Source organism: Excalfactoria chinensis, chromosome 1, assembly GCF_039878825.1.
Source record: "Excalfactoria chinensis isolate bCotChi1 chromosome 1, bCotChi1.hap2, whole genome shotgun sequence".
NCBI lineage: Eukaryota > Metazoa > Chordata > Aves > Galliformes > Phasianidae > Excalfactoria > Excalfactoria chinensis.
In genome coordinates, this window is record NC_092825.1 from 56,419,860 (window position 1) to 56,445,755 (window position 25,896).

Here is a 25,896-nt window from a genome sequence, read left to right on the forward strand (position 1 = left end):
CATCCAGCTAGCTCAGCTTTTCAACTACTTCCAAGTACTTGCAAATTGCATGTAAAACAGAATGGTGAGAGGTGAAAAAAAGGGGAGGCATGGCCTGTTTTTCAAGCATTGCAGTGGATTTAGAAGATCCAGGTGTCGTGCCAAGACCATGACACCAGGCTGAGACTTCAGCTCTACTGTAGGCTTTGTGCTGTGTCTAGCAGGTTGCTGGAACATATTTGGAGGATGGCTGCGTTGTTTTGTCAGGAAGACAGATGTGACAGAGCTAAAATAGCATTGTACTGATGACAGCAAGAATAGAGTTTCTGGTTTGAATGGATGTGTGTATGTGTTTTGTTATCAAAAATTCTGTGGTCGAGCATTAGTTGAGGAAGTCCCAGGTGGAATTCCATTCTGTTGGATTATGACTTAAGATTTTAACCGGTTTCGAGGGAATCACCTGAGCAAGGGAAGACTCAGCTGTATTGAGCAGGGTAACGCTGATATCTCTTTCCCTTCTCAAAGGGAAAACTACTTTTTCAACTATTGCCTGCATTTGAACTGTAAGTTCTTTTGGACAATATTTCTGCATGCACAGTGTATGTTGTAATATCATTCGGCTTGGTTGTTGGCCCTTTGTTATATTGTGAAGAATCAGCAAGTCCAGGTATTTGCCAAACGCTGCCCTCTGTCAGAAAAAAAACATTACAGTAAGTTTATGTTCAAATTCTGAAATCATTTCCAAACAAAACAGTGACCCATAATTACATAGGAATCTTTCTGGGCTTGCAGCTTAAGCACTGCGTTGTGACTTGTGATCCCCATGAGTATTTCCACAACACAGCAGAGCTGCTGACCCGTGCTGGAGTGGGTCTGCACTGCAGCTTTTTTCCCTTCATGGGGAAATGAGACGCAGACTTGGCTGAGGGCCCCCAGCAGATGCTGCCAGAAGAAGGCATTGGATCCAGGCTCTTTGAACTCAGCTCTGCTGCCCTCTTCTTCACACAGGAGGAGGGTTAAGTGTGATAGACAGACCTGTGCCAAATCCTGCTAAGCAGCTGCTGGGAGGCAGTGGTTGCAATGGGACCCACAGGGGCCACTTGCCCTGGGATTATCTTCCTTGAGCAGTTTCTCTTGGAAGATATCCCTTGTATAAATGAGGAATTTAACTCTGAACGTGAAGAACTTGTAAGCACCGCACTCGCCAGTGTTGTGTGTGTTGAATAAAGTGTCCCAGGAGGGCAGCGTGAGGGAAGCAGGTACAATCTTTCTCCAGCCACACTTCCTGTGCTGCTGAGTACTATCTCACCTCCTGTTCCAGCTCTTAAGTGCTGGGTTAGGATCAGAGAACCATTTTCCTACCCAGCCTACCATGCATTCAGTAGAAGGCAAAGCCTGGCTTACAGCTGGAGGTTGCTATCAACATCTGATAGTGGTGGTGGCATAGGATCAGGAGACCCCTCCACCTTGACACAAACGCGCGCCATCTGATTTTAATTCCTACTTTCATTCTCTCCCTCCTTCCTTTTTTTTTCTGTTCTGCTCCCCTTTTTCTGTCCCTGGTTTAGGAAAATGGGTTAATCCCTTTGTTTCCAGGTTGCCTTTGGTACATGCACCAGCTTTCTTCAAATGCCTGTAGGTGCAATGATCCCAGACAAAAAGGCCTTTTGCCTTGCAACCCTGCCATGAAGATCTGTCCTTTCACGTGACCATGTAGGTCAGAGCAGACCCTGAAGTCATCTTGTGCCTATTAAGACATGCAATTTTCTGTATTAATTTTGTTTTAACTTGACCAATTTTCGGAGTTCAGGAATGTGTGCCAAATATCAGCATTCCTGAGACACCAGCAGATGCTGGGAGTTAATTTGGTATAAATGCTCCACGACAAGACCGCCAATCGACATATATAATTACATACCCGTTTCAATGGGAGAGATTCCTAAATGGCCGATCTGCAGCTGGGAGTGGTTTTGAGGTTTAACCTTGAGACTGACTTGTATGTATGAAAGTGGTTTTGAAGGCTGAATGACCAGCTATTAGCAGGACAAGATGAAAAGTGTTTTTGCCCTGCCAGCTGACCTGCAGATAGGGGCTGTTCTTTCATAGAGAGGTGCTAGCAGGAAGGAGAAAGGACTGTGCAATTTGTTGTTTAATTTACATATTTATTTAAGTGCATCTTCCCAGTGACCTCCTAAAAGCAGAGCAGTGTCAGACAACAGCACTTGGGCTGACCCTGATGTCTGCCAGGAAGTCAGGCTGGGTTGTTGGGGAACAGGAAGGCTGGGATCCTGACCACACAGAAGAAGGCAGCAGGGCTGTAGGAAAATAGGAACAACTCTTCTTGTGATAGCACAGGGCAGTGTTCCTGCCTTTAGCCAGTGGTGATTAATGAGATGTGCTGCTTCTTCATGTTTATTTAATGCTCCTTAGGACCTAGGTGTACTTTTGTGCTCTTAAAAATGTAGGGGCATCAGTTAATGCAGAAGATGCTGTAATACAGAGCAGAAGCGATCGCCTGGTTTCACAGCCTTTATCAGCTTACCAGACCCAAGTCTCTTTACTTGTTTCTGGATGGCTCATGTGCAGTCTGAGTTTTGCCATAAGGATGGCCATCTCTTTAAATACAAATGTGTGATTTATTTATTCACTTATTTAACTTCTCCATTCCGTTCTCTCATTTGTATTAATAAGTAGATAGTGGAATTACATTTCTTGCTAGCTGAATATTTGAAAAATAATCTGCTCTGATCCAAAAGCTGAAGTATAAAATATCCCTGTGGCTCAGCTAGACCTAATTAAATTGCAGTTTGAAAGATAGCACACTGTGGGTTTACTTGCACCACGACACTACAAGGCAGTAAACTACTCAATTAAAGACAAATTTGGGAAAGCATTGCAATACAAGAGAGCAAGCTATATGAAGTGTGTTAAGAACTGAATTTCCCTTCATCTTCTCTTTGGATTTCTGTTTAAAACGGTCCTTTTGTATACCCGGGGACCGTCAGCTTCTGCTGGAGTGAGGTGAGCCTCTCAGAAAATGCACTCAGCTGTGGAAATAGCAGCGAGTGCAGCAGAAACAGGCTGGCAAGAGCAAGTGAGAAAACCTCACTGCAGTGTTTCCTTGAAGTTCTCTTCCTTTCTTCTCCTTTTTCCTTGTAAAACATACGCCTTTTATAGAATCAGAATATTATTAACCTGTACTTTAGAGAGAATTTTTGGTATCTTTTTAATGAATGAATTTAGTGATGAAATAGATCTAGATAAGAGATGAATATTTATGTTCAGCAGTTTCTTCCTGGGGGTAATGAGTTTTGATGAATTAAATAATGCTTCAGGCTTTTAAATACTTCAGTGCTGTCTTATTTTCAAAAGAGCATCTTACCATATAAATACGGTTTCTGTGTCATCACTGCTTTCCTTGTAAACCAGATTCCAGAAGTGGAAGGCAAGAAGGTAATCCAGTGTCTCTCTCTCTCCCTGCACCTAGATTACCAGCGCCTGATGACAGTGGCAGAGGGGATCACAACGCTGCTGTTCCCATTTCAGTGGCAGCACGTATACGTTCCCATCCTTCCTGCCTCCCTCCTGCATTTTCTGGATGCTCCGGTTCCCTACCTGATGGGGCTGCAGTCCAAGGAGGGAACTGACCGCTCCAAGCTGGAGCTGCCACAAGAGGTAGGTCTTTGCACCTGGGGTGCTGCTCAGCAGCACGTAACTGGTGTTTGTGTGAATCCCTGCTGGAAAACACCAGGTGCTGTGCTAGGGAGTGTCTCTGGTACCGTGAAGACTGCTTCCACAGAAACTCTGTTTTCCAACAGGAGAGAAACGGAGGGGAGAAACTCTCCACAGACCTTCATAGAGTCATAGAATCTCCCAAGTTGGAAGGGACCCACAGGGACTACCGTGTCCAGGTCCATATGGGACTACCCAAAGTCAAACCCTATGTCCGACAGCGGTGTCCAAATGTTTCTTGAACTGCAGCAGCTTGAGGCCGTGCCCACTGCCCTGGGCAGCCTGTTCCATGTCCTATGGTGTATAACCTTTTCCTAACACACAGCTGCCCCTCCCCTGACACAGCTCCTTGCTGTTCCCTCCTGTGCTTCTGAATTTAACAGGTGCAGCTAATTATGACTTATGCATTCTTCTACTTCTTGCTGTGACAGTTTCTCTACTTTCCCTACCTCACACACTTCACCATGTTTTGTTATTCTTTCTTTGTGCCACAGTCCTATTGGCCCAGGGCTAAGGAGCATTTCATTTGGGATAGTCTTTGTGAAAGTAAATCTCAGGTGCAATAGCTAGAAGTAATTAAGTTTTCCCTGTTACCATTTCAACAAGCACGTCCTGTTTTGCACCCACAATTATACCACCTTATCCTACCTACAAGTGAACCGATGCATCCCAGACTGAGTCAAGGCCTACTAACAGGCCAATTTCCTGGCCTCAGGTCAACCAAAGTTGTGTTAATATTGTGCCTGTGAACCACACAGAAGTTCGCTCTAGCAATGTTTTTTTTTTGAATAAGTCCTTCTTGTTTGCTACTCTTTCTCCAGAGGAAAAAAAAAAGCAAGGAGAGGTTGTCCTCTGACTGTGTTGAGGTCACTGGTGGTAGAGTGAAATGGAGATTTTCCTATGTGGAATTTGACCACAATGTTCAAAACTGCTTCTTGTTTTAACCTGGCCACTGATGACTCTCCACACTGCAAAATCTTTGGGATATTGCTAGCTTGCTCTGTCTTCCAGATAGTTACTGCTTTAGGGCCCGTCTCTTGAGCAAGCTGTATCTTTTAACTTGAGTTCCTTCTTACCATGAGTGAGAAACGCTAAGAGTAACATTTTGCATGGCTGCAACGTCTCCCAGCTTCAGCACTGCAGCACCCAACTTTGTGCAGGGACCTGTCCTGGAAGCAGGAGCTTGCAGTGGGCACTCCTACTGAGCGGGCAGTGGGAGCATCAGTGAGAGGGTATGTGCAAGAAGGTAAGCTTATGTGTGGAAGTTGATGGATAAACACAGAGCAAAAGTAATGTGGTTTTTAATTAAGGTTTATTTCAGGTGTTGGTAGAGGTGACAGATTCACGGCTTAGGTAGCATGTAACAATACAAATTAGATCTTATCCCTTGGATGCAATGGTCCAATTACACGAAATTCATACAGCCTTGGAAATGGAGCTGGTATCTAGCTATGCTTTTCAGTAAAACCATGTTAATGTTACATGATTACTGTATTAAGTTATTAGTCATATGCTTTTAGTTAGCAGATGAAGCTGTCATTTTCCTTAAATTAAAATGTTAATGTGATAGGCTTGCAGTATCACTGGGACAACAAACTGAATATTTCCAGTGAGAGGACAGTAAGTGTGGGGCGTGAAAGAAGCGCCCTGTGACAATGTTTGATAACTGGGTAAAAAAGAACAGCCCTGCATTTATGGAAATCATACGTTCAGTAAATGTGTGAGAGGAAAAGGAGTCGTATTGAACAGGGAAATCGTGAATCTCGAATTCCTCCAGACAATTAAAAACTAATCCTTCAGCATACAAGCTATGATGAAGCGCTGTTTGCTTTAGCATTCCTTTATTCTTCAGGCCAGAGGCTGGCTTGTCAAGCTCTCGGTCTAAATATAAACCTTTGTGTGTCAGAGATAAAACTTCTAACAACTGGCCATCGTGCTGTCTTAAGGTTACTAATCTCTCTGCATTAAGTTTAATCATCAGATGTTTTTGAAGAGAGAAGTGACACCAATTCCCCGAGGGTGTTCTCAATCCGAGTCTCATTTTTCAAGTTTTGTAAATGATATGCAGAGCTGAAATTAAAAAGCCTTTGAAATGAAATATTGATGTAGATAAGAAGGCAGTCCCTGAGCTAAGGAACAGTACCGACACATCCGCAACTCTTTAATGGCTGTGCAGTTAAGTAAAGCAAATTGTTTTGTATGAAGAAGTGGATTTCTTTGGACAGTCCAAATTCTGTATGAAAAACTAAGCTGAAGGGTTAATAATTAAGTATTATCTTTAAGTATTTATGCAAAGTGCTGTTAATGTCAAACACTGAAATATGCAAACCATTATAACCGTGTTTGCCATGGAGTATATTGCCCCATTGAAAAAATTAACTTTTTCAGAAAAGGAGGAAAACAAATCCTTTCCATTCACAAAATCTGCAGGGTTTTGTGAGAAGCAGAGAGCAGGCAATGCGCTGTAGAGAAGCCAGAGGAGCCGTGGCGGTGGCTGAGTCAGACTAACACAGACCTGCTCCTGCTGCCCCGTCAGTGCCTGCAACTGGGGTGAAACCCATCAGAGCTCAGTTCCCTGGGAATCCGAGTTGCTTTAACATTTTACTCAGCATGGTGCACTCAGTGAATTTCAGATATAAGCCACAGTTCAGAAGATCAGTTACTGATTTTCCTCCTCCTATTATTCCTAAGGGTGTACTTGCAATGTAATTAATTTTTATGTTGGGTGCTTCCCTCCCCCCGCTGACTGCTAGAATCTGCTCTGCTAAATTCATGTCTCCACTTAGCTTTAATCTTATGGGCTGAGATCCATCTCCATGCACAGAAAAGCTGTCTGAGAGCATTCTGTTTATATCTCAGGCAGAGCAGTTTCCAAGATTAAAAGCTAGAAGCAGAGGGGTGGGAGGAGTGGGGAAGTAGAGCAGTAGAGCTTGGTCCCACTTGAACAAAGTGTAGTCAGGCACAATCTTTATAATGATTTTTTCACTCAGAGGGTGGTGACACACTGGAACAGGTTGCCCAGGGAGGCGGTGGATGCCCCATTCCTGGAGGCATTCAAGGCCAGCCTGGTGATTAGCAACCCTGCATGTAGCAGGGGGTTGAAACCAGGTGATCATTGTGGTCCTTTTCAACCCAGGCCATTCTATGATGATTCTGTGATCACAAAGGATTTAAGGATTTGCGTGGGACCCTCTTGTGTATCGTCACTCCATCATCATCAATTAAATCCTTGTTCCTCAGTAACTACAGAGGTTCCTACAGAGTCTCCTAATACAATGAATGTGGCCTCAGGATGCGGTGATCCACATGGCTAGTGGTTACATGAGCTAGGAAGTGGTGCTGCGTATCCCAGCTGCTGCTGCACCCCTAACTATGCTGGGAGGGGATGTGGAGACTTTGCAACAGGAAGCTTAGGGAATGTGAATCCCATAAGAATGATCTGATCTTACTCATATATGAAATCACTGTCATCCACTTGGTCCCCATCTTTACTGAAGTCACTCCTAGTGATTTCAGGCACACTAGGTCTCTAGCAAATACGTGCTCTTATCTTTTTATCTGGACACATTCTGGGGAAACAGGGCTATTTGGAAAAGCTAATTCAGTTCTGAGTGTGTATTTTGAAACTCTTCTTCGTATTTCAGGCAAACTTGTGCTTTGTGGACATCGATAACCATTTCATTGAGCTGCCAGAGGAATTCCCTCAGTTTCCCAACAAGCTGGAGTTCATCCAGGAAATCTCCGAGGTCCTCCTGCAGTTTGGGATCCCTCCGGAGGGCAACTTGCACTGCAGTGACAGTGCCACCAAACTCAAGAACCTGGTCCTTAGTGACTTGGTGAATGACAAAAAGAACGGGAACATCCCTGGCAATGCCCTCAACATGTACGAGCTGCTGAAAGGCAACGAAACCATCGCCCGCCTGCAAGCTCTCGCCAAGAGGACAGGCGTGACGATGGAGAAGATGACCATCACGCCCCCCCTTGCAGAAAAAGAGAAGGACGTGAAGTTGCAGTGTGAGGAAGTGGAGCTGAGGGACTACAAACTGAACGTGCAGCTCCGTGAGGTGTTTGCCAACCGCTTCACGCAACTATTTGCAGACTACGAGGCATTCGTCATCCAGGCTGCCCCCGATCTGGAGTCATGGCTGACCAACAGGGAACAAATGCAGAACTTCGACAAAGTAAAGATTGCTCTGTATTTATTTTGACACCTGGAAGTGCTTTTGGGAGGTGTGGGACAGTAGCTGTATTATGTGTATGTAGCCTAGATACTCTTTAATCTTCCCTTCTTTGTCTGCCTCCCCAAGAGATTCATTTGCTTTGATTACACGTTACCAGGCCCTCTGCCAAAGTAAATTGGTGTGCATCTGCTGAGCCACTCAGAGCTGTCCTGATGGGTACCAGCCCCGCAGATGTGCTGCTGCCTGGCTGATGGGGCTGTCCCGTGGGTTTTCTGAACAGCAGCGATGGAAAAGCGACTTTTTTCTTTTCCATAGAGGATAGGAGATGTAAACACACAAGACAAATAGAGAATCCAGTTTTCTACATTTCTCGTTTCCTAATCTCACAGTAGGGCTTTTTGTTAACATTTAGTCTAGTTCTGCAGAACGTTATCACGTTATTATGTCACTAGAGTACTGTTATGGCTCCATTGTAATGCGTACACAGGAGTGAAAAAGAAGGTGAGATTAGAAATGGGGAAATAAGTAGACTGTGGGTTAACAAGAGGAATGAGAAACGTTTGAGTGCTTGCACAACTGTTATTTCTGAATGATTTTTCAAAGTATATAATGTTTTTAGCTATCAGCTTTTATAGATACAAGTCCTACTCTGAGGAGAATGTCAGAGGGACAAATGGTGAGGAACAGACTAAATATTGATTTCAGTCAGCTTTTGACCATACAGAAACAAAGCTGCCATGTCTTTTCTTGGTGTTGTTTGTACTTTGGTGTTGAGCAGAGTGGCATTCAGAAGCAGGAGTTTGTTTATGTGGGCTCTGCTAGTATTGTATAATATAATAAAGTGGGCTTTTAAGGTGAGAGTTTTCAGAACTCAAGAGATTCAGGCATATGCTCAATTTTAATTGGAATTACGAGAATAATTGTCCTATTTAATTTCACAAAAGGACATTAGCTGAATTGCATCGAGCACCTCTAAATATACATGGCACCTCTGTGAGCAAGCAGGTATGTGCAGACCAGAGGCACACACAGGTTGCATACGGCTCATACCTGTAGGCAGTAGCCATCAGACTTCTTTGCAAAAGCTGGCAGCACAGGTATTCCTTCAGCAGCTCCATACTCCAATTACTTGAGCTGTCCCAAAGCTCCTTCTTCCTCACAGTAGTGACCAAAGGCGTGATGCAAGACACAAACACTTCTGTACCTGGATTCCATCTTCTCCAGGGGGTGTTTCTGTGATGGGGAAGCCTTGCTCAAGCCTCCCTGATGGCTGCTGCACCAGTTCGTTGTAGGATAACTCAACATGTCAAGGCATGGAGTGAGTGTGGCACTAATGCTCTGCTCTGTATTTCAGGCTTCCTTCCTCTCGGACCAACCTGAGCCTTACCTCCCATTCCTATCACACTTCATTGAGACACAGATGTTTGCAACCTTCATAGACAACAAGATAATCTCCCAATGGGAAGAGAAGGACCCTTTTCTGAGAGTTTTTGACTCCCGAATTGAGAAAATAAGGCTATATAATGTAAGGGCCCCTGCACTGCGGACATCCAATTATCAGAAATGCAGCACTCTGAAGGAAGCAGGTACGTTCAGATGGGCAAATAAAATATTTACAAGTACTGTGTCAGCCACCACGAGATACAGGTCCTCAGACATCTGAGTGCTGAAGCTCAAGCTACCTGAGCAGCACTCTTCGCTATCATTATTTCCTTAGGCAAAATCTACAGTGGGCTTTTACATGCTAAAGACAGCAGAAGCCCCCATCTTTCCTTCAAGCCCTCTTGTGCATTTAATAATCCCAGCCAAGCTCCAGGAGGAAGCTTGCTTCATCCCCTTCCAGGCAGCTCACAGCTCACGTCTGTCCATGGCAGGGCTTCCCTTTACTGCACAAGTGGGACCAGGGCCAGCCACACCAAGCCTTGGCACTTGAGACGTTCACCTCATCTCCCCCTTTCCATAAAAAGGGCATTTTTTGGCTTAGGCCATTTGACTAGAGCAGCATGGGGCGGTGGGGACATAATTGTATGTGGCACATTTGGTAGCTCCTGCAGTTGATGTTCAGTGTTAGCAAACAACACCCTGTGTGCTGCTATATTCACAGCACACGTTTTTCAAATTATATTCGAGTTTCCTACTGTGAGAGTCTTTATTTAATTTCCAAGTAATGCAGAGAAATTTTACTCTGCAATTCATTGGGGCACAAATGAATGAACTGAGGCAAGCACATTTATTCTGGGGGGATTTTTTTTCGGTTCATTTTCTGATTTATTGAGAACATTTTACCTGTTACAACCGTGACAGAAAGAAATCCTATCTCTGGTTAACCCTTTCTCTTTAAAAACTATTCTAATTTGCAGGTTGCCTGTCTATCCGGCGTCTAGTTTTGGTAGATATTGTGGCACCGGAGCCTCATTTTCTGTCTCTTGAAATGCAGCAAGCTGATAGTAATGCCAGCTTTATTTCATATTTGCCACTCACACACACGAGTCGAGCATCAGCACTTGTTTGTTTAACCTACTGTTTTTGAAACCCTCTAAAACCTCCGTCCCTCACTACCCAGTCCTTATCTCCAAAATAAAACCACGCAGAGAGACTTTTCTTTGGGGGGAGAAAAGCTCCTGAGTTTCTGATGATAATGTGTGTAAATCTTATGACAGTTTCTTCTCAGTCACAGTTGTATAAAATAGGAAATGAGTTCTTTGTTGTTCTTGACGAATGGAAAATGGATTTAGCTTCCCCGTCTTGCATTTATATTCACAGTCATGAAGTGCTGAAAGAATGGCTCTGCCCATTAATGGATGGGCTGAGACAGCTGAATACTGAAGTTGTTAATTCACTTCTGATCTCCCCCCTGCTTACCCCCCTCTCCCCACTCAGTTAGAAGCTCATCTGACAGTGTTGAGAGGCTGGTGGGTTTGATTTGCATTCTGCCAGAGAGCTGTGGTGAAACCCTCAGGCCACATCAGGACCAAACCCCGCTGGCCTCAGAGGGGTTTCCATGGAGCTCTCTCTGCTCTTGTCACAGCCTCTGGCCTGTCCAAATGTCTGCTCACCTCCCTTGCCCTGCTCACGCCTCAGGCCTTGCTAACTGTCTTGCTTTTTGAAGGCCTGTCTTCAGTGCTGGCACCACCTGTTAAATTCTGGTATCACCCCAGCATGTCTGTCCAAGGAAGCATTTCTCTGGCCAAGTGAGGTGCCCAGCCCTCATGGAGAGCTGCTCCTGTCCCATCTTGCCCCAGCTGTCCACACAAAGAGGCAATGAGGCCAAACACCAAACTACAAGGAAACTTGCACTGCCCTTGTCGGCAAATAATACATCTAGTATTATGCATCTCTACCAGCTAACTTGTTAGTCTCAGCGCCACTCGTGTGCAGTATGGAAACTAAAACCCAAATAACACAGTAACATTTTTGTAAGCAACAGAATTCAGGGACTAAAATGAGTGTTTAACTTCTTAGAGACTTACTCAGGATAAGAGCATGACAGCTGTTGTAGTCTTGGGGTAGCTGGATGACATGATTGTTGACATATGGGTGTAACTTGCAGCCCAGTCCATTGAGCAGCGGCTGATGAAGATCGATCACACGGCCATCCACCCGCATTTACTTGATATGAAGATTGGCCAAGGGAAATACGAACAAGGATTTTTCCCAAAGTTGCAATCAGATGTCTTAGCAACAGGACCTACCAATAACAAGTAAGCATGTTTTTTATGATCCACATCTGCGCTCCAAATTTTGGGTGGTTTTTGACCCGTCTAATAAAACCAGCTCAACTCTTTCCATTTGTGTTCCATAGGTGCTGACTCTGAAGTTAAAGCCATAGCGTGGGTTATGCTACGAAGTGTTAGCTCTGGTTTTATGAAGCTTTCTCAGTACTATTTTTTGTTTTAGTAGTAAACACCGTGTCTTCTCATACATATTCTTAGTTTTACCATTGTCATAACACATTTATGATTAGTTTTCTGTTTTGCACTGAATAGGATAATTTGGAAACCCAAGGAATAATTCAGTTTCTGAAAGAAATTTTGACATGCCGCATGAAAGTAGTGTTCACTCTGTTCCTTTCTTTACCTGTTATTATATGTCCGAAAGATTCTTATAGCTCTTTTGGTTCCCAGACTGGAATAACCTGGAAAGAATAACTCTGTGAGGATGGAGAGTGTGAGGTTCTGCATCTGGGTTACTCTTCTGAATCCAGTGAGGTTCTGTACTGTGCTTTGATCGGGAGATAGGGGATACCTGTAGCTGTGGAATCAATCATATTGTTATGTAGTTAATTTGACTGATGTAAAATAAGAACCTGCAGTAAATAATGAATATGACTTTAATACAGATATAATAGAGCGTAAGTGCTATAAGTTACTTTCTTTTCCTTCCTCCCAAACCCAGGAGGGAGATTGTTTCCCCTCCTACTTCAAAACCTGGATATATGTGCATCAGTGATTACTGCTTACAAAATGACAAGCTCAGACCCTAATTTCCAGTTTCATTGATACATCAAGATGGAGCACAGATAAATCCAACAGCTCCTAAAGTTATGATTGTTCACATTTTGAAAGCTATCTCATTCTAGAAAGCAGCATACACACATGCTGATCTGAGCAACTCTGTGAGGTGCCCACTCAGTTCTATTCATATACCTTTTGTGCCCCCCCCAGTGCTAGCTAATCCTATTTTAATAGCCTGTTATGCAAGAGACTTGCAAATGATCAAATAAGATCATCCACGAGCAACGAGAGTTTATAGAACTGCAATGAGTTTTTGAGTTAACACCCACAGAAATTAAAGGATTCTTTGTTTGTAACCTTACTGCAAACCAAGAAAAAAGTTTACGGTTAATGTTGTTTGGAGAAATCAAAGGTATCTCCAGCTTCTGGGAGATGCCGTGTTTAGCAGCCTGTCTTTTATCCCTATGCTAAGTTTTCAGTTTTAGAGTATCAGCGATCGCATGAGCATTCCCAGCCTTCTCAAACTTGTTTATATGTTCAGTCTCTGTCACAGAATCTCACTGAATTTATGAATAATCATTAAACTAAAAACAGCTTTCTCCCATCTTCTGAGATGCTCCTGTTAGATTTGTGCCTACTCTAAAATGGGAGTTTAACTCCTCGCCTGGTAATTTTGATGTAGGCAGCAGGTTCTGCTCTTCAAATTACAGCGTGTTTCAGAATTTGTAAATACCAAAATCCCATTACTTACTGCAAAGTGATGTCAAAGTGACAAATGCTTGGAATTCCTCCAGTCATATATTGCCAAAAAGCTTTGTAATTGGAAAATCTCAGGACCGTCTGTTTATTATATCTTTCAGCTTCCTGGCATTTTATGTGAGCAGCCGAGATGACTCTCTTTTCTCTCTCATTTAAGACATGTAATTCTGCTGAATTTACACCCACGGATAAAATAGATAGCCTTTTCCTGCTCTCTGCAAATACAGCATAATTCTTTTGACCACAAAATCAATTGGGCTGTAGCCTTCCATTAATTTGAATTTCCCAGTGTGTGCTTCATGGGGATATGTCATATTTGCACACAAGACTCAGCCTTTGAGCATGGGCTTGGGGGAAGAGAACGTTCTGGCTGTATCCCCATGCACTTCAGTTATAGTTAGCGTGTGTGCACATAAAGTTATCTAGCTCTTCCCTTCCCACATCCAGGCAGAACACTGATGGTATCTCTGTTGCTGTGCCATTCTATGTGTAATTTATTATATGTAAGTCAGGAATATAATGCACAGAACAAACGCTTTTGGTGCCTGTAGTCCCAGGCCCTGTACAGGGTCCTAGACAACCTGTTGCTCAGGCAGGTGGAAACTTAGTTTGGAAGAAGAGGTGTCTGGCTCTCACTTGCAGGTCATGGGAAGCAGGGCTTGGGGACAGAGGGAGGGCTGGCAGTCATGTTGGATCGCTTCCACCTAAACACAGCTGGGAACAAATGTTGGTCACATTGCCACACAGAAGAGTTAAAACACTGAGGTCTGTCATAAAATGAAGTCTGATAACGTTTCATCTGTCAACCCACAGCCATGCTCAGCAATGTGATTTGCCCCACTTCTGTCATTACCTCCTGTTCTGCTATGATGTGCTTTAAAAGACCGGACAGGGGGTGGACCTGTGCTCCCGTAGCCCTAACCAGCATTATGCTCCTTGCTGCTTTCTCTCCTCTGCTTGCTCACTTGCAGGTTGGCGGGGCAGCTCCTGTTGCATGAGCTTCCATTCTGGCCAGTTCATTCAGATGGCAGGTTCTGCTTGGTGCTATTAGGGATACGGGGTGCCTCTTTCCCTGGCTGGTTAGGAAATGTTTTGCTCAGCTGAGTGGAAACTTCACTGACACTAACTCAAAAGTCGATCTTACTGAAAAGAAATGAAAAATTAGCAACAAAAGGCACACCGAGCCTCCATAAAATTGAAGAACAAGCTCCTAGAAATACTGTTTCTAATCATCTTTCTTATCAGAACTGATGGAACATGGAAAGACTTCAACTGCAGAATACGTGGGTCTTAACTTTCAGGAAAGGTAGTAACTATTGTATCAAAATATTTGTTTAAATAAAAACAAATATATTTTTCAATAAGGAAAAGAGCGATTCATCCCAGCCGACAGCAATTAAGGAAACAAACAAACAACAACAACAAAAAAAATGCACAAAACCGAACTCAGTCCATTTTCACATCAGGTATCAAGGTCCCTCTTAGGGTGACTCATTCTGCGCCCATTGCCTTTGATACATCCCCCACTTCATGGGAAAGCTTTCTAAATCTACAGACAGCAGCTGCAGCTTCCTCTGGGTTCAGCAACATCCCGTCCACTCTACTGCAGCCTCCTAAAGCAGCAACTTCTGCAGAAGTCTTCCTAGAAAGCGGCCTGGGAGGAAACAGGCTGCAATCATTTGTGCAGGTTGTCTGCCAGCCTAGAAAAGAGCAGCGTTTCCAGAGCTGTCCTTCCCTTTTTTGAACACCAGCACCACAATATTGTGGTTTCTATGTTTTCCCCTATTCCTTCCCTGCATGCATTTTCTGCCAGGCTTTTAGAACTGGAGCTGTTACTCCACTGGCTGATGCATTTGCAACGATTCAGGAAAGGAATTTGAATGACAAAAAGGCAAGCGGAGTAAACACTTCATGGTTTTTGATTAGCTAATTGTTAAATTATGGTGTATATGCTTACAGTGCAGAATTAGAACAATGGAGCAAGCTGTGTTTTCAATCTAATTGATTACATTGTAACTTAATTTGTACTAAGAAGCTTGATAAATGAGATTAAATATTGCAGAGGAAAACACTGATTGCCTGTCAAGTATGGGAGTATATTAGCATTCTAGCAATTTGTAGCAAATGCCCACAGAGAACAACTGAAATGATTCCTTCCTTCCTACATCCAATCTAAGTCTTCCCTCCTTCAACTTAAAACCATTTCCCCTTGTCCTGCTGTTATCGACCTTTCCAAAGAGTTGACTCCCCTCCTGTTTGTAGGCTCCCTTTAGCTACTGAAAGGCTGCAATGAGCTCATCTCGCAGCCTTCTCTTCTCCAGGCTGAACAAGCCCAGCCTGTCTTCATATGGGAGGTGCTCCAGCCCTCTGATCATCATTGTGGCCCTCCTTTGGACCCTCTCCAACAGCTCCTTGTCTTTCTTCTACTGGGAGCTCCAGACCTGGACACAGTACTCCAGATGGAGCCTCACAAGGGCAGAGTAGAGAGGGACAATCACCTCTGTGTCCCTGCTGGCCACCCCTCTTCTACTAGGTCCATCAGTGAGACCCAGGCGGTGGTGTGACTTGTATGGGTGCAGCCCTGTAGCTTCCATCACCATTCAACTTTGATGAATCTCTACGCAATGGTAGAATTCATTCAGGCTTTAACTAAGTTAACTATGTTTTGTATGACAACTAATCTGTGTGTCTTGCAGCGAGTGTTCTGTATTGTGCATGCTTTTTCTACCTCCCTACATGTTGGGTGCTGTTTTAAGGCTGGGAGTCATTAGTGAAGCTTTTTATTTTTCATAAGTCAAGCCAGATGATTGCACTTTCAAGTGGTGGGGAGCAGCATCTCAGTGAGTAAGACATGAGTCAGCACGGAGCCATCCGCACACAGCGCTGAAGTTATTTAAAGCTGGCGGGTAGGAGAAGCTCAACTTACAAGTTTGAAAATCTGTAACAAGTGGCCCCTATACATTAGGTAACCTAATGGAGCAAACCACCAACAGGTGCAGTGGAAGTGCTAACAGCTTGTGTTCAAATACGTTCAAAATGTGAATGGCTTTGACAATCTGTGCTTAAAAACAGTTTCTTAAAATAGGAATTACGTTCTGTGGGAACTTATAAGTGAACGGGTGAGCCTTCCACGTGCTGCTCCTTGGCTCAGCCTGCGCGAGGCAGTAAAAGAACAATTAACTTCTTTCAGTTAATGTATCATTTTATGGAAACTGTGCGGACTTAAAAGTTTACAGGGAAGTACGTGTGCCGATCCTTGTGCCTCTCTTTACTGTGCAGTGCTGGGCAGTGTTGCTATCTCAAGTTTGCAACCAACGTACACTTTGTGCAGCAGCTGATCAGGTCTGAGGGTGACCCTGGCTGATTGCTCCCCCTGTTGCTTGCGGAGGATGGTGGTGTGGGTGCCGCCCTTCGCAATCACTTCTTCTCACATAATGTGCCAAGACAGCCTTTAGAATGAGGGGGGTAAGGGGTAGCAGGAGATGGAGAGATGAACGCATGGTTGCAACTCAACATGTCCAAGGCGCTGTTTTGCTAGACTGGTTTCTGACAGTTCTATTTTGATGCTGACTGTATTTCCATTCCATTACAGAAATCACACATCACAGGTTAAGCGTTGTGTTTTACAAGTGCTATCTATACAGATCCTCCACCCCTTGCAAACCTGCTCCTATGCTTGTTGGATCTAATTTGGCATCAAACAATACTGATTTCACGGTTGACCTTACAGCCTTCATATTGAAGGCACTAAATGTTGAAGAGTCTTTTTATTTCTCTGTATTAAACAGCACGCAGTCTTCCCACATCCCTCTTCTGAAACAGCACTCCTTTTTCACAGTCCCTGAAGGTGAAACACATTTATCTCTGGATACAGGAGATAAGGACAGAGTGCCAAAAAGAGCTTTCTCTCCTTGCTCCTTGCCTGAGCTGCAGCTGCTTTGCCCCCAGAGAGTTGGTGCTTGGAGCAACACCTCAGCTGTGGGGAATAACTGAAATACCTCAAATGGGATTTCAGCGACCCCGGAGGAGGTGGTGAGGGCTTCCTTTTAGAAATACTTGGAGCTGCTGGAGGGTGAGGAGGAGTAATTTAAAGTGTGTTCTGTGCTGATGAGGGGCAGAGCGAGTGGTTCTTTTGGTATTTAAGCATTATTTCGGGAAAATTCTGTGTGGCCCAGTAAAGAAAAGGCTTTAAAAGATTTAGCTGCTTAATGCTGCTTATCTGCTGTTAGATCTTCACCAGATCTCCCAGGGAGATTCAGAGCAGCATCCGAGTGCACAGACCTCACTCAGTACCCGGTAGCTTCCCTTCCATCACCTGGTGCCTGGGGACACGGGGACGTGCAGCTCGCTATACGTGTCATTGCTCCACCTAATGAGCAGCCATCACTTCCTCATAAAGGCCTAATGATCTTTCCGCTTGTATGTTGAAAATGTTCAAACAGTTTTGACTAATAATCTGGAGAATGCTCTGTGCTCTCTCCCAGTCAGCAGGAATTAACTGAAAATGCTGTAATGATGCTGTATTACTTGTAATTACTCTGTAGGTTTGATTCTGCCTTCACCTTCTGTGAGACGTGTTCTCTCAAAGGATGTTCATAGCAGTTCTTAAATCTTTCAGTAATGGCAGAAAAGCAGGTGGAAAGGGATCAAATCAGAATGCGTAAGATGAATCAGAGCAGAAAAATATGATAATATGTGGTTTAAACATAAATTTCAAGTGTAGCATTGACATTCTATTATCCAAAATGTAAGCATGGTATTAACTTACATTAAATGGAAGGCATTTCGAGCCAGGTAAGCAAAGTCAGTTCTGCATCTGCTAACATCTGCTTCTGGGTGTTGAGTTTTTGTTATATTTCAGCTTGCTGCAATGAACAAAAAGCAGTTCTCTTCCACTCTCAGTTGTCTAATAAGGCGTCAGGTGTTGCTTTTGCAAAAAAAGAAAGAAGGTGATAATTAATTAAAGTCGTAGGCTGTGTATTTTTAAGATTTCTGAGGAGGTGAAAAGACACTTATGTCAGTAATGCATTCCTCTGAGAAGGTATAAATGTCTCCTGTTCAGACACCTATTTAGTTACCAGAGACTTGAGGCTACAGGGCTCTAAAAATAAATTCCTTGTCATATGGGTTGGTGAAGTGCTGAAGCATAATTACGTGCAGACCCAGATGTTTATTTCTTACTCTGCACTTGTTTTCTTGATGATATTTGGAAGGTGGGAAGGCGCTGTAATTCTGACCATAAAAACGTCGGTTCCCATGACTTTTATTTTTCAAGCTTTTTTGAGCCAGTCAGGCAAAATGTGGTCTTTGCCTCACTGGAGCAATTGGTGGGAATAGCTAGGCACATGCCTTGTTCCTTGGAAGCTGTAGGGCTCAGATGACCAGGGGCCGTGCCTGGGCTTCCCATGGGCCACATTGCTCTGCTGTGCCTCCAGGGCCTTGTCAGCCATGTCATAACCCAAGTCCAGCTCCAGGCAAGGGCTTCCTCCTCCAGGCTTACACCCACAAATCTGTTGCCAGACAGAAGCCTTGTTTGGGTAGTTCAGGTCTCAGATCCTGCTTGTATGTATTCTTATTTGGGATGCACATGGAAATGGGTGGATTTCGGGTCCAGTGACTCCTGTTCCTGCAGATATCCACCTGTGTGGAGGGTCTCAATGAGTACTTGCTGTTTTTGTCTCTGGAACTTCTGAGCACAGGGCAGAGGCAGAGGGTCATTGTGAGCAGACTGAAGGCCTTATAGGCTGCTTTAATTTTCACTATATTAGAAAATACGTTTTATTTTAATAAATGCAACCACAGTCATTATTCTGAAGATGTAGCATTCGTGTGCTTATTTTTATTGCTTGATAGGTTATATCCTGTTATTTTGGTTTCCATCTATAAATAATGTATTAATTTATTTTCTGCACTAGTTCAGCATTTTTGTTTCAAGGATTTGACAGAATGCTGTATTATTAGAAGCCCAGCAATCGCTTGAGATTGTAAATTCATTGGCACAGTGTTATCTTGGTCCTTGTTACATTGTCTGGCATAAGGGAGCTCGGACATTTGGGAGTTCTAAGGTTGCTCAGTTAAACAACAGCTTATGATGAGAAAAAACAAAAACAAATTGAATTGGACATAAAAGACGTAGCAAAAATAGAATTTTTGTGCACCATTTAGAAAACTGATGAAAAAAAAAGAAACAGACACAGTGAAGGCAGCAACGTGATTAATCCCAGGAACGTCAGTTCTCTTTAAATCCTTTAGACGTAAGTGCTCCCAGTATCGTAGTGGAATCATGGAGTCATAGAATCACGAAGGTTGGAGAAGACCTCCAAGCTCACCTAGTCCAGCCTTCAGCCCATCCCCACCATGCCCACTGACCAGCAAGTCACTGGGTTGAGTGGTGGCCTGTCCCCCACCCTGTGGTTTCCCACAGGGACTGGGGACCCCAGTTTGCACCAACATCCATTGCAGCATCCAAGTTTGCACTGTCTCTTCTCCCCCTTTGGGAGGAGTGGCTCTCCCTTCCCACTTGTTCCACTCACCTGTCTTCCCTCTCTTTGATTTCCCAGCCGCTGGGCCAGTCGCAGTGCCACCACACAGCGGAGGAAAGACCGCCTCCGGCAGCACTCAGAACACATCGGGCTGGACAATGACTTGAGGGAGGTAGGTGGCATCTGCGAGCAGCATGAGATGTTCATCCCAAGGTAACATTTGGGCAAAGGGATCCCCCTTATATTGCTGCTTTGGGCAATATTGTTGCCACCCTAAGGTTTGTGTAGGACTCATTTAAACCTGCTCATCGCTGATGTTTGTATGTGCAGTACAACTTCAAAGCACACAGCACAGATGACAAGCTTCTGTTATTTTGGAATAAAAGTCCCTTTGTCATCAGGAAAATGGCCTATTTGCTGATATAGACCCTTGTTGTATAACTGCACGTGGAGAGCAGAACTCTGGTGCCTGCCTCAGTGCAGCTGTGAGCTCTGCCCAGGGTGAAGGTCTCTGGAAAAGCCAAGTTCCTGAATAAATGTCAATGAGTGAGGCAGGACTCTTCCCCCCCCCCCCCCCCCCCCCCAAGGATTTTTTCCTTTTTTTTTAGCCTTTACGTAGGTTACTGACAGGAGTAAAGCCTATTTGAAAGGTTAAGACTTCAGGGTCCTTTTTGGGCCTGAAGCTTGGGAACTCCCACATGCATCTTTGTAAATGTCAGTCGCATGCATGCATTTCTGTCCCATCTTTTCCGTTTCTTGTCATTCATTAAGTATTTTCTGCCATATTTTTCCACTGATACCCGTGTGCTTCTTCTGTATGTCACTAGTAAAAATAAAACATTCGTGCTGTTTTGCGGTAAGGCTTGCTGAATAATGCTGACCAGTGTTGGTATAATGACTGACTCCTGACTCTCAGCTGGCTGTGGTGTTTCATGGAAACACAGCAAAACAGCGTTTGTGGATGTTGTCGTTTCTGCTAGGATGACTTTGCAAGTATATTTGAAACTTTGCCTTGTGAGTTTATCTCAGCAGAGCCTTTTCGGTACTTTGTCATGTATTTACTTTCTTCTTTACGGCTGTGGATCATATGCATGCTTCTTTTGCTTTGTTTCTCTTCCTGGCTGTTCTGCCATCGGGGCATCTGTCTCCTCTTAGCCCTCGGAGGAGCTTTTGCTTCGCCAGAACTCAATGGCCTTCTGGGAGTGGGATCAGGGGCCGCCCCCTCCTGCACGGCCTCCTAAAAAATCCTTCTCTGAATGCTGCCTGGTACGTTTTAGTTTTTCTTGTTGAAAGCTGCGTTTGAGGTTGTAGCGTAAGGAACCGCTGTGCTGCATCCCAAACCTCTCCCTTTCTCGTAGAGTAGGATCACATCCCTGTAGTGCTTAGAAGTGTGGTTATAATCAGAAAAGTAGCTGGAAAACAGCTCTTGGCTTCCATGTTTGCCATCTCCACGGCAAACATGACAGTTCTGAGACTGAAATATGAGGATTTTGCTTTGCTTCCTTTTTCCCTGTGTTGCTCAGCTGGCAATTCAGCTCAGGACGTCAAATCCAAAAAGCATTGCTTTGACTGCTGAGTCTTCACATCCCAATGTGGAGGAAGGTGGTGGTGTTTGTTGAACAGGCAGAGAGCATTCTGTTGGTCCTCTCATCCCATATTCATTTTTCATTGTTGTTAAACTCATGGAAGTTTATTCATTTATTTGTTTATTTTTCTTTAATAACAAGACATTCTATGAATAAATTAAGGTTGTCTTTTTTTTTTTTTTGTACTCTTCAGACTATAACCGCACTTGGCTTTTTATTTATCCCTTTGCCCTTAGAAAGAACCACTAGATTTCCTATTTACATACACCCTGTTTTACTTTTTCACTATTCTCACTGCTAATTTTTGCACTGAATTAGATGGAAGTCAATTGTGAGATTGCTTGCTGAACAACGTGCTTTCACCAGCTGCGGTTTTTATTCCCATCTTGTTTTTCAACTATTTCTAAGTCCTTACAGTACCAGTGGAACTGTAATTACTTAGCTAAGCACTTACTAACTAGTTGATCACAACTTCTGTGATAGAACCCTACTTTCTTGTCCGACCTGTTAGACTGATGTGAAGTGGTTCTTGTCCTTTTGGGGGAAGAATGAATGGTCATTGTCACCCACCATCTCCCCAGAGAGGCAGCAAAAACATACATCTGGAATTTCACAGGTCTTGAACAAAAATTGAGCATTTGCAACATCAGCCTTTGAGCACAGTGTTTCAAGACTGTTTTATTTGGCAACATCCTGTTATCATATTAACAGAAACTATTGATAGTGTTCAGATGACCTTCTGATGAACTTCCCACTTGCACACCTCAATGCGGCCAACTCATCATGTGTTCCTCTCCCTGATGGTAGGGGGAGATGACACTTCTTGATGGGTTTGGGTTTCTTGTTCTACAAGCAAACAAACAAAACCCAACTCCAGAACAACAAGGCAGTGGAGCAAAAAGGTTTAAAAGTCTTTCATTATAGCTCGGATCTTATTCTAAAGAGCATGATGTTTTTCGTCCATACTTTTCCATTACCAACCCCACAGTAAAAACAAGAATGATGCTAAATGTCAGTTTTACTTAAAATGAGCTTCAGTTGTAATTAAGAAGTTAATTGAGAATAAAATCAAGTCTAATTTTTCCCAAATGAACTATCCAAATGCAAAGCAATGGGATAAATTTTTCTCCTTGACTGGGTTCATTTCTGCTTCCTGTCATTTTGTTTCAAAGGCTTTTTTCCATTCACATACAGTCTAGTCAATAAATTAAACAGATGGCTTTTAATTTATTTATTAGTGAAGATCAAGTAACAGCGGAAAGACATTTCGCTTGGTACTTTGGCTTTGTTGCTGGATGAAGGTATCACGCTTTTTATACACATGGTGTGGCTAACTTTGTGCTAGTGGCTAACAGCACAGTTCACCAGCCAACACTGACTGTTTCAGTTCTACACTGAAAAATATCTTGCTTCTCCTGTTGTCATAAGGGAGCATTCCACTTCTCCAGGCCAATACTTAAGCATCAGACAAATCATGTTGTTGTTACTAGACTAACAATAGCTCACTCCTTTTCACCAGCATCTGCTTGCCTAGGATTAGCATGAAGAGAATCGCTCCAACTTGTAATATCTAAAATGATTCTGTATATTTTTAGAAATACATGCAGGAGGCGAGGAGTTTAGGAAAAAATTTGAGGCAGCCCAAACTCTCAGACCTCTCTCCAGCTGTGATTGCTCAGACCAACTCGAAATTCGTGGAAGGGTTGCTGAAGGAATGTCGCATGAAGGTACATCCTCCCCTCTCTCTGCTCTCTCATTGCTCTCCAGTTGCTTATGCTGAATGTAAATAGCATCTGCAGGTTGCAGCCTGCAAGTCCTTCAAAGCTGGGACAGTGTTGGTCTGTTGGTTTAACAGACTGTTTACAAGGTGGATATTCCTTTGTGTTGTATATTTTTCATCTGCTAAAAAAAGAGAAAAAAAAAATAATGTTATCCCCTGTTTATGCAGTCAGAGTCAATGGGAAGAGTAAAAAGGACAGGAAGGAGAATCGGGATGATCAGACATCTTAGGGAGGATTTCCTTTAATTGTTCATACTTAAAGGTAGCCTAAACATAATGAGATTGGGACCCTGTGTCAAAGTGGATGTGTTCAACATGCGCATGGTACTTATGCAGAGCTAATGTGTTATACCAGTTTCTAATATTAAAGAAGCTTTCATATCCATTGAAAAATAATTCCTTTGTGTCAGTCACAGTTGGTGGTATAATGCACTACCTGAGTTTTAAGCTTTATTGCCTGTGACAAGAGCAACAGCAGATACTAAATAAGACTGAAAGAGTATAGCTCTGTATTCTGTCTGATAGTGGCCAGTAATAAGTCGTCAGTGTAGGAATAGGACAACAGATAAAGGGGATAGAAATGGGTTGGCCCATTTCTATGTATGTATGTATGAATTAATAATACAAGTGTGTTATTTTAATTACTCTTTTTTAATTCACAGTCAAAATGATTTGAGGTTTCTCAAGCCGGGCCATTAGCAATGGTGTCTATATTGCCTTCTGCAAGAATGTTTTAGTAAAGTAATTTATCAATTCTGTCCCTTGGAAATAACATTTTTATAAGCCTTTTAGAATTTTATTATTATTATTATTGTTTTTATTTCTTAGACTAAACGTATGCTGGTAGAGAAAATGGGCCACGAAGCAGTTGAGCTGGGACATGGAGAAGCCAATATTACAGGACTGGAGGAAAATACATTGATTGCTAGTCTCTGTGATCTGCTAGAAAGAATCTGGAGTCATGGTCTGCAGGTCAAGCAGGTTGGTAATTAGAAACTCAGGACTCTGTTTGTACAACACTTGAGCAAATACTGGATGTCCCCTGTACCTTTTAAGCTGCTTGTCAGTAGTGTCATTTCAGCATAAAGATATCCTTGGGCTCAGTCTCACTGGTTCTCATTTTCTGTGGGGGTTTCTTTTGGCAAAGCAGCTCTGGAAATTGTAGTGATATTGTCCAATAGATGTTTGGTTTCTTTTCTTTCGACCTTCAGAAGCTAAAGCCGAGAGAGAACAAACAAGGTAGGCGATGTGGCTGCCAGGTCAGTGTGACCATCACATTCTCTTCCTGAGGCCTCGTTGCCCAAGAGAAATGTAACAACTGTCACTGCTGAACTTGAGGCACACTGAAATGCCATCCCATTCCATAGTTGCATTTATCAGTATCTTTTCTACTGTCCATTTTATTTACAGCTACTTCATTTTCAATTTTCAGGGGAAATCTGCTTTGTGGTCCCATTTACTTCAGTACCAGGAGAGAGAAGAAAAGCAAGAACATAGTGCAGAGTCCCCAGGTGAGTATCCAGCAATTCACCCTCTGATGGGTCCATCACAGCGAGTGAACTCGGGCCTGCGAGGAAGAGTGCAACCACATGAAGCCCATGTGAGATTTTCAGTGTACTTGCTTGCTAATATCATATTTACATTTTGAGGCCTTTCGTAATCATTATGAAGCTGTCTTGTTGTCTGGACAAAACAGATTGATGTTGTTGGAAGGAAACAAGGAGACTTACTATTGCTATCTGAAAATCGTTCAGTGCCTGTTCACTACCCCCATTCCCTATTATCCATCACTGAGTAAGATGTGAGAAGCGGTGCTTTTGTAGAAGATTATTACTGAAATAGCTGAAGCCTTGGAGATACAGCTCAGGCAGCTGACATTTTTCTTTCCCTGAGAATAATCTGTCTCTCAAATCACAGTGTGAGTAACTGCATGTTCAATATATCTTTGGTGGATGGTACAGTTCAGAAGCTGTGTAATTAATCTCCACCCACTAATCTAGGCACCCGGTTTATGCTTCAGTTTGGCCTTTTACAATCACCAAATTACTTCTGTGTTGTGAGAGAAGATGGTTTTCTGATGACCTTGAGATCTCCCTGCCACATGGCTGCTGCAGCACATTGTAGTAAAGGTCTCTGATCTTCGTGGGTCATCTTCCAAGGACTGAAATCCTTCATGTCCTGCAGAGGGGAACTTCTATGATCAGTCCTTTAAAGGCACATCTCACTCACTCAGAGTTTTTAATAAGCTCCAGTGAGTAATGCACTAAGCAATCTGACCGGCAGGCACAAATTCCTGAGAGCAAAATGTTTCACCACAAAGCAGTTTGATCAGAGGAGCGGAGCACAGAAATGCATGGCATTCTGAACATCTCATGTGCAGCTTAATTCTATCACATCCTTCTCAGTTGTGAGTTTTCCATTAAAACATACTACTAATGAAAACCATCGCTGTATAGATTTCTGTTGATGTATTTCACATTCAATAAAAGGAAGCTTTTATATCCCCAGTGCTGGAGTTAGGAAGGAATAGGTAATAAGTCTCTTTGCTTCTACATGCTTTTCTAGGATGGTGTTAATGATAATGCACAGAGACACCGCAGTGACAGCAACTTAGGATTATTTTCAGCTTTATATAAAACAAGTTCATTGCAGGCCATTCCTATAACTTTGTATTAACTTCATATATTTCCTCCACTGTAGTTGCTGTTGGAACAGAAAGACGGAAGTCTGATACAGGAATTACTTTGCCTACCTTGAGGGTTTCCCTGATACAAGATATGAGGTATACAACTGGATTTTTCTAAACCATGATTTTAATGCTGTAGCATAGAATGGAGAGACCAGATCCTCACTAGCTTTGATTTTATGAAGGTTGGGTAGAACTAAACATTCTCTACAGGCTGCATTCAAATTTAGAGTTGCCTTTTTGATTTACAAAACTTT

The 25,896-nt window shown here is 43.2% G+C and overlaps 1 protein-coding gene across 1 annotated transcript in view; it reads left to right on the plus strand.

Annotated features, from left to right (window-relative positions):
* The window catches only part of DENND5B (DENN domain containing 5B), a 104,064-nt gene that overhangs the window by 60,642 nt on the left and 17,526 nt on the right, over nt 1-25,896 (plus strand). The window contains exons 4-12 of the mRNA XM_072332954.1: nt 3,467-3,654; nt 7,356-7,892; nt 9,247-9,478; nt 11,443-11,593; nt 19,666-19,759; nt 22,769-22,900; nt 23,782-23,934; nt 24,386-24,464; nt 25,654-25,735. Coding sequence (XP_072189055.1) covers nt 3,467-3,654; nt 7,356-7,892; nt 9,247-9,478; nt 11,443-11,593; nt 19,666-19,759; nt 22,769-22,900; nt 23,782-23,934; nt 24,386-24,464; nt 25,654-25,735 — 1,648 coding nt within the window. The remainder of the gene's footprint in view (nt 1-3,466; nt 3,655-7,355; nt 7,893-9,246; nt 9,479-11,442; nt 11,594-19,665; nt 19,760-22,768; nt 22,901-23,781; nt 23,935-24,385; nt 24,465-25,653; nt 25,736-25,896) is intronic.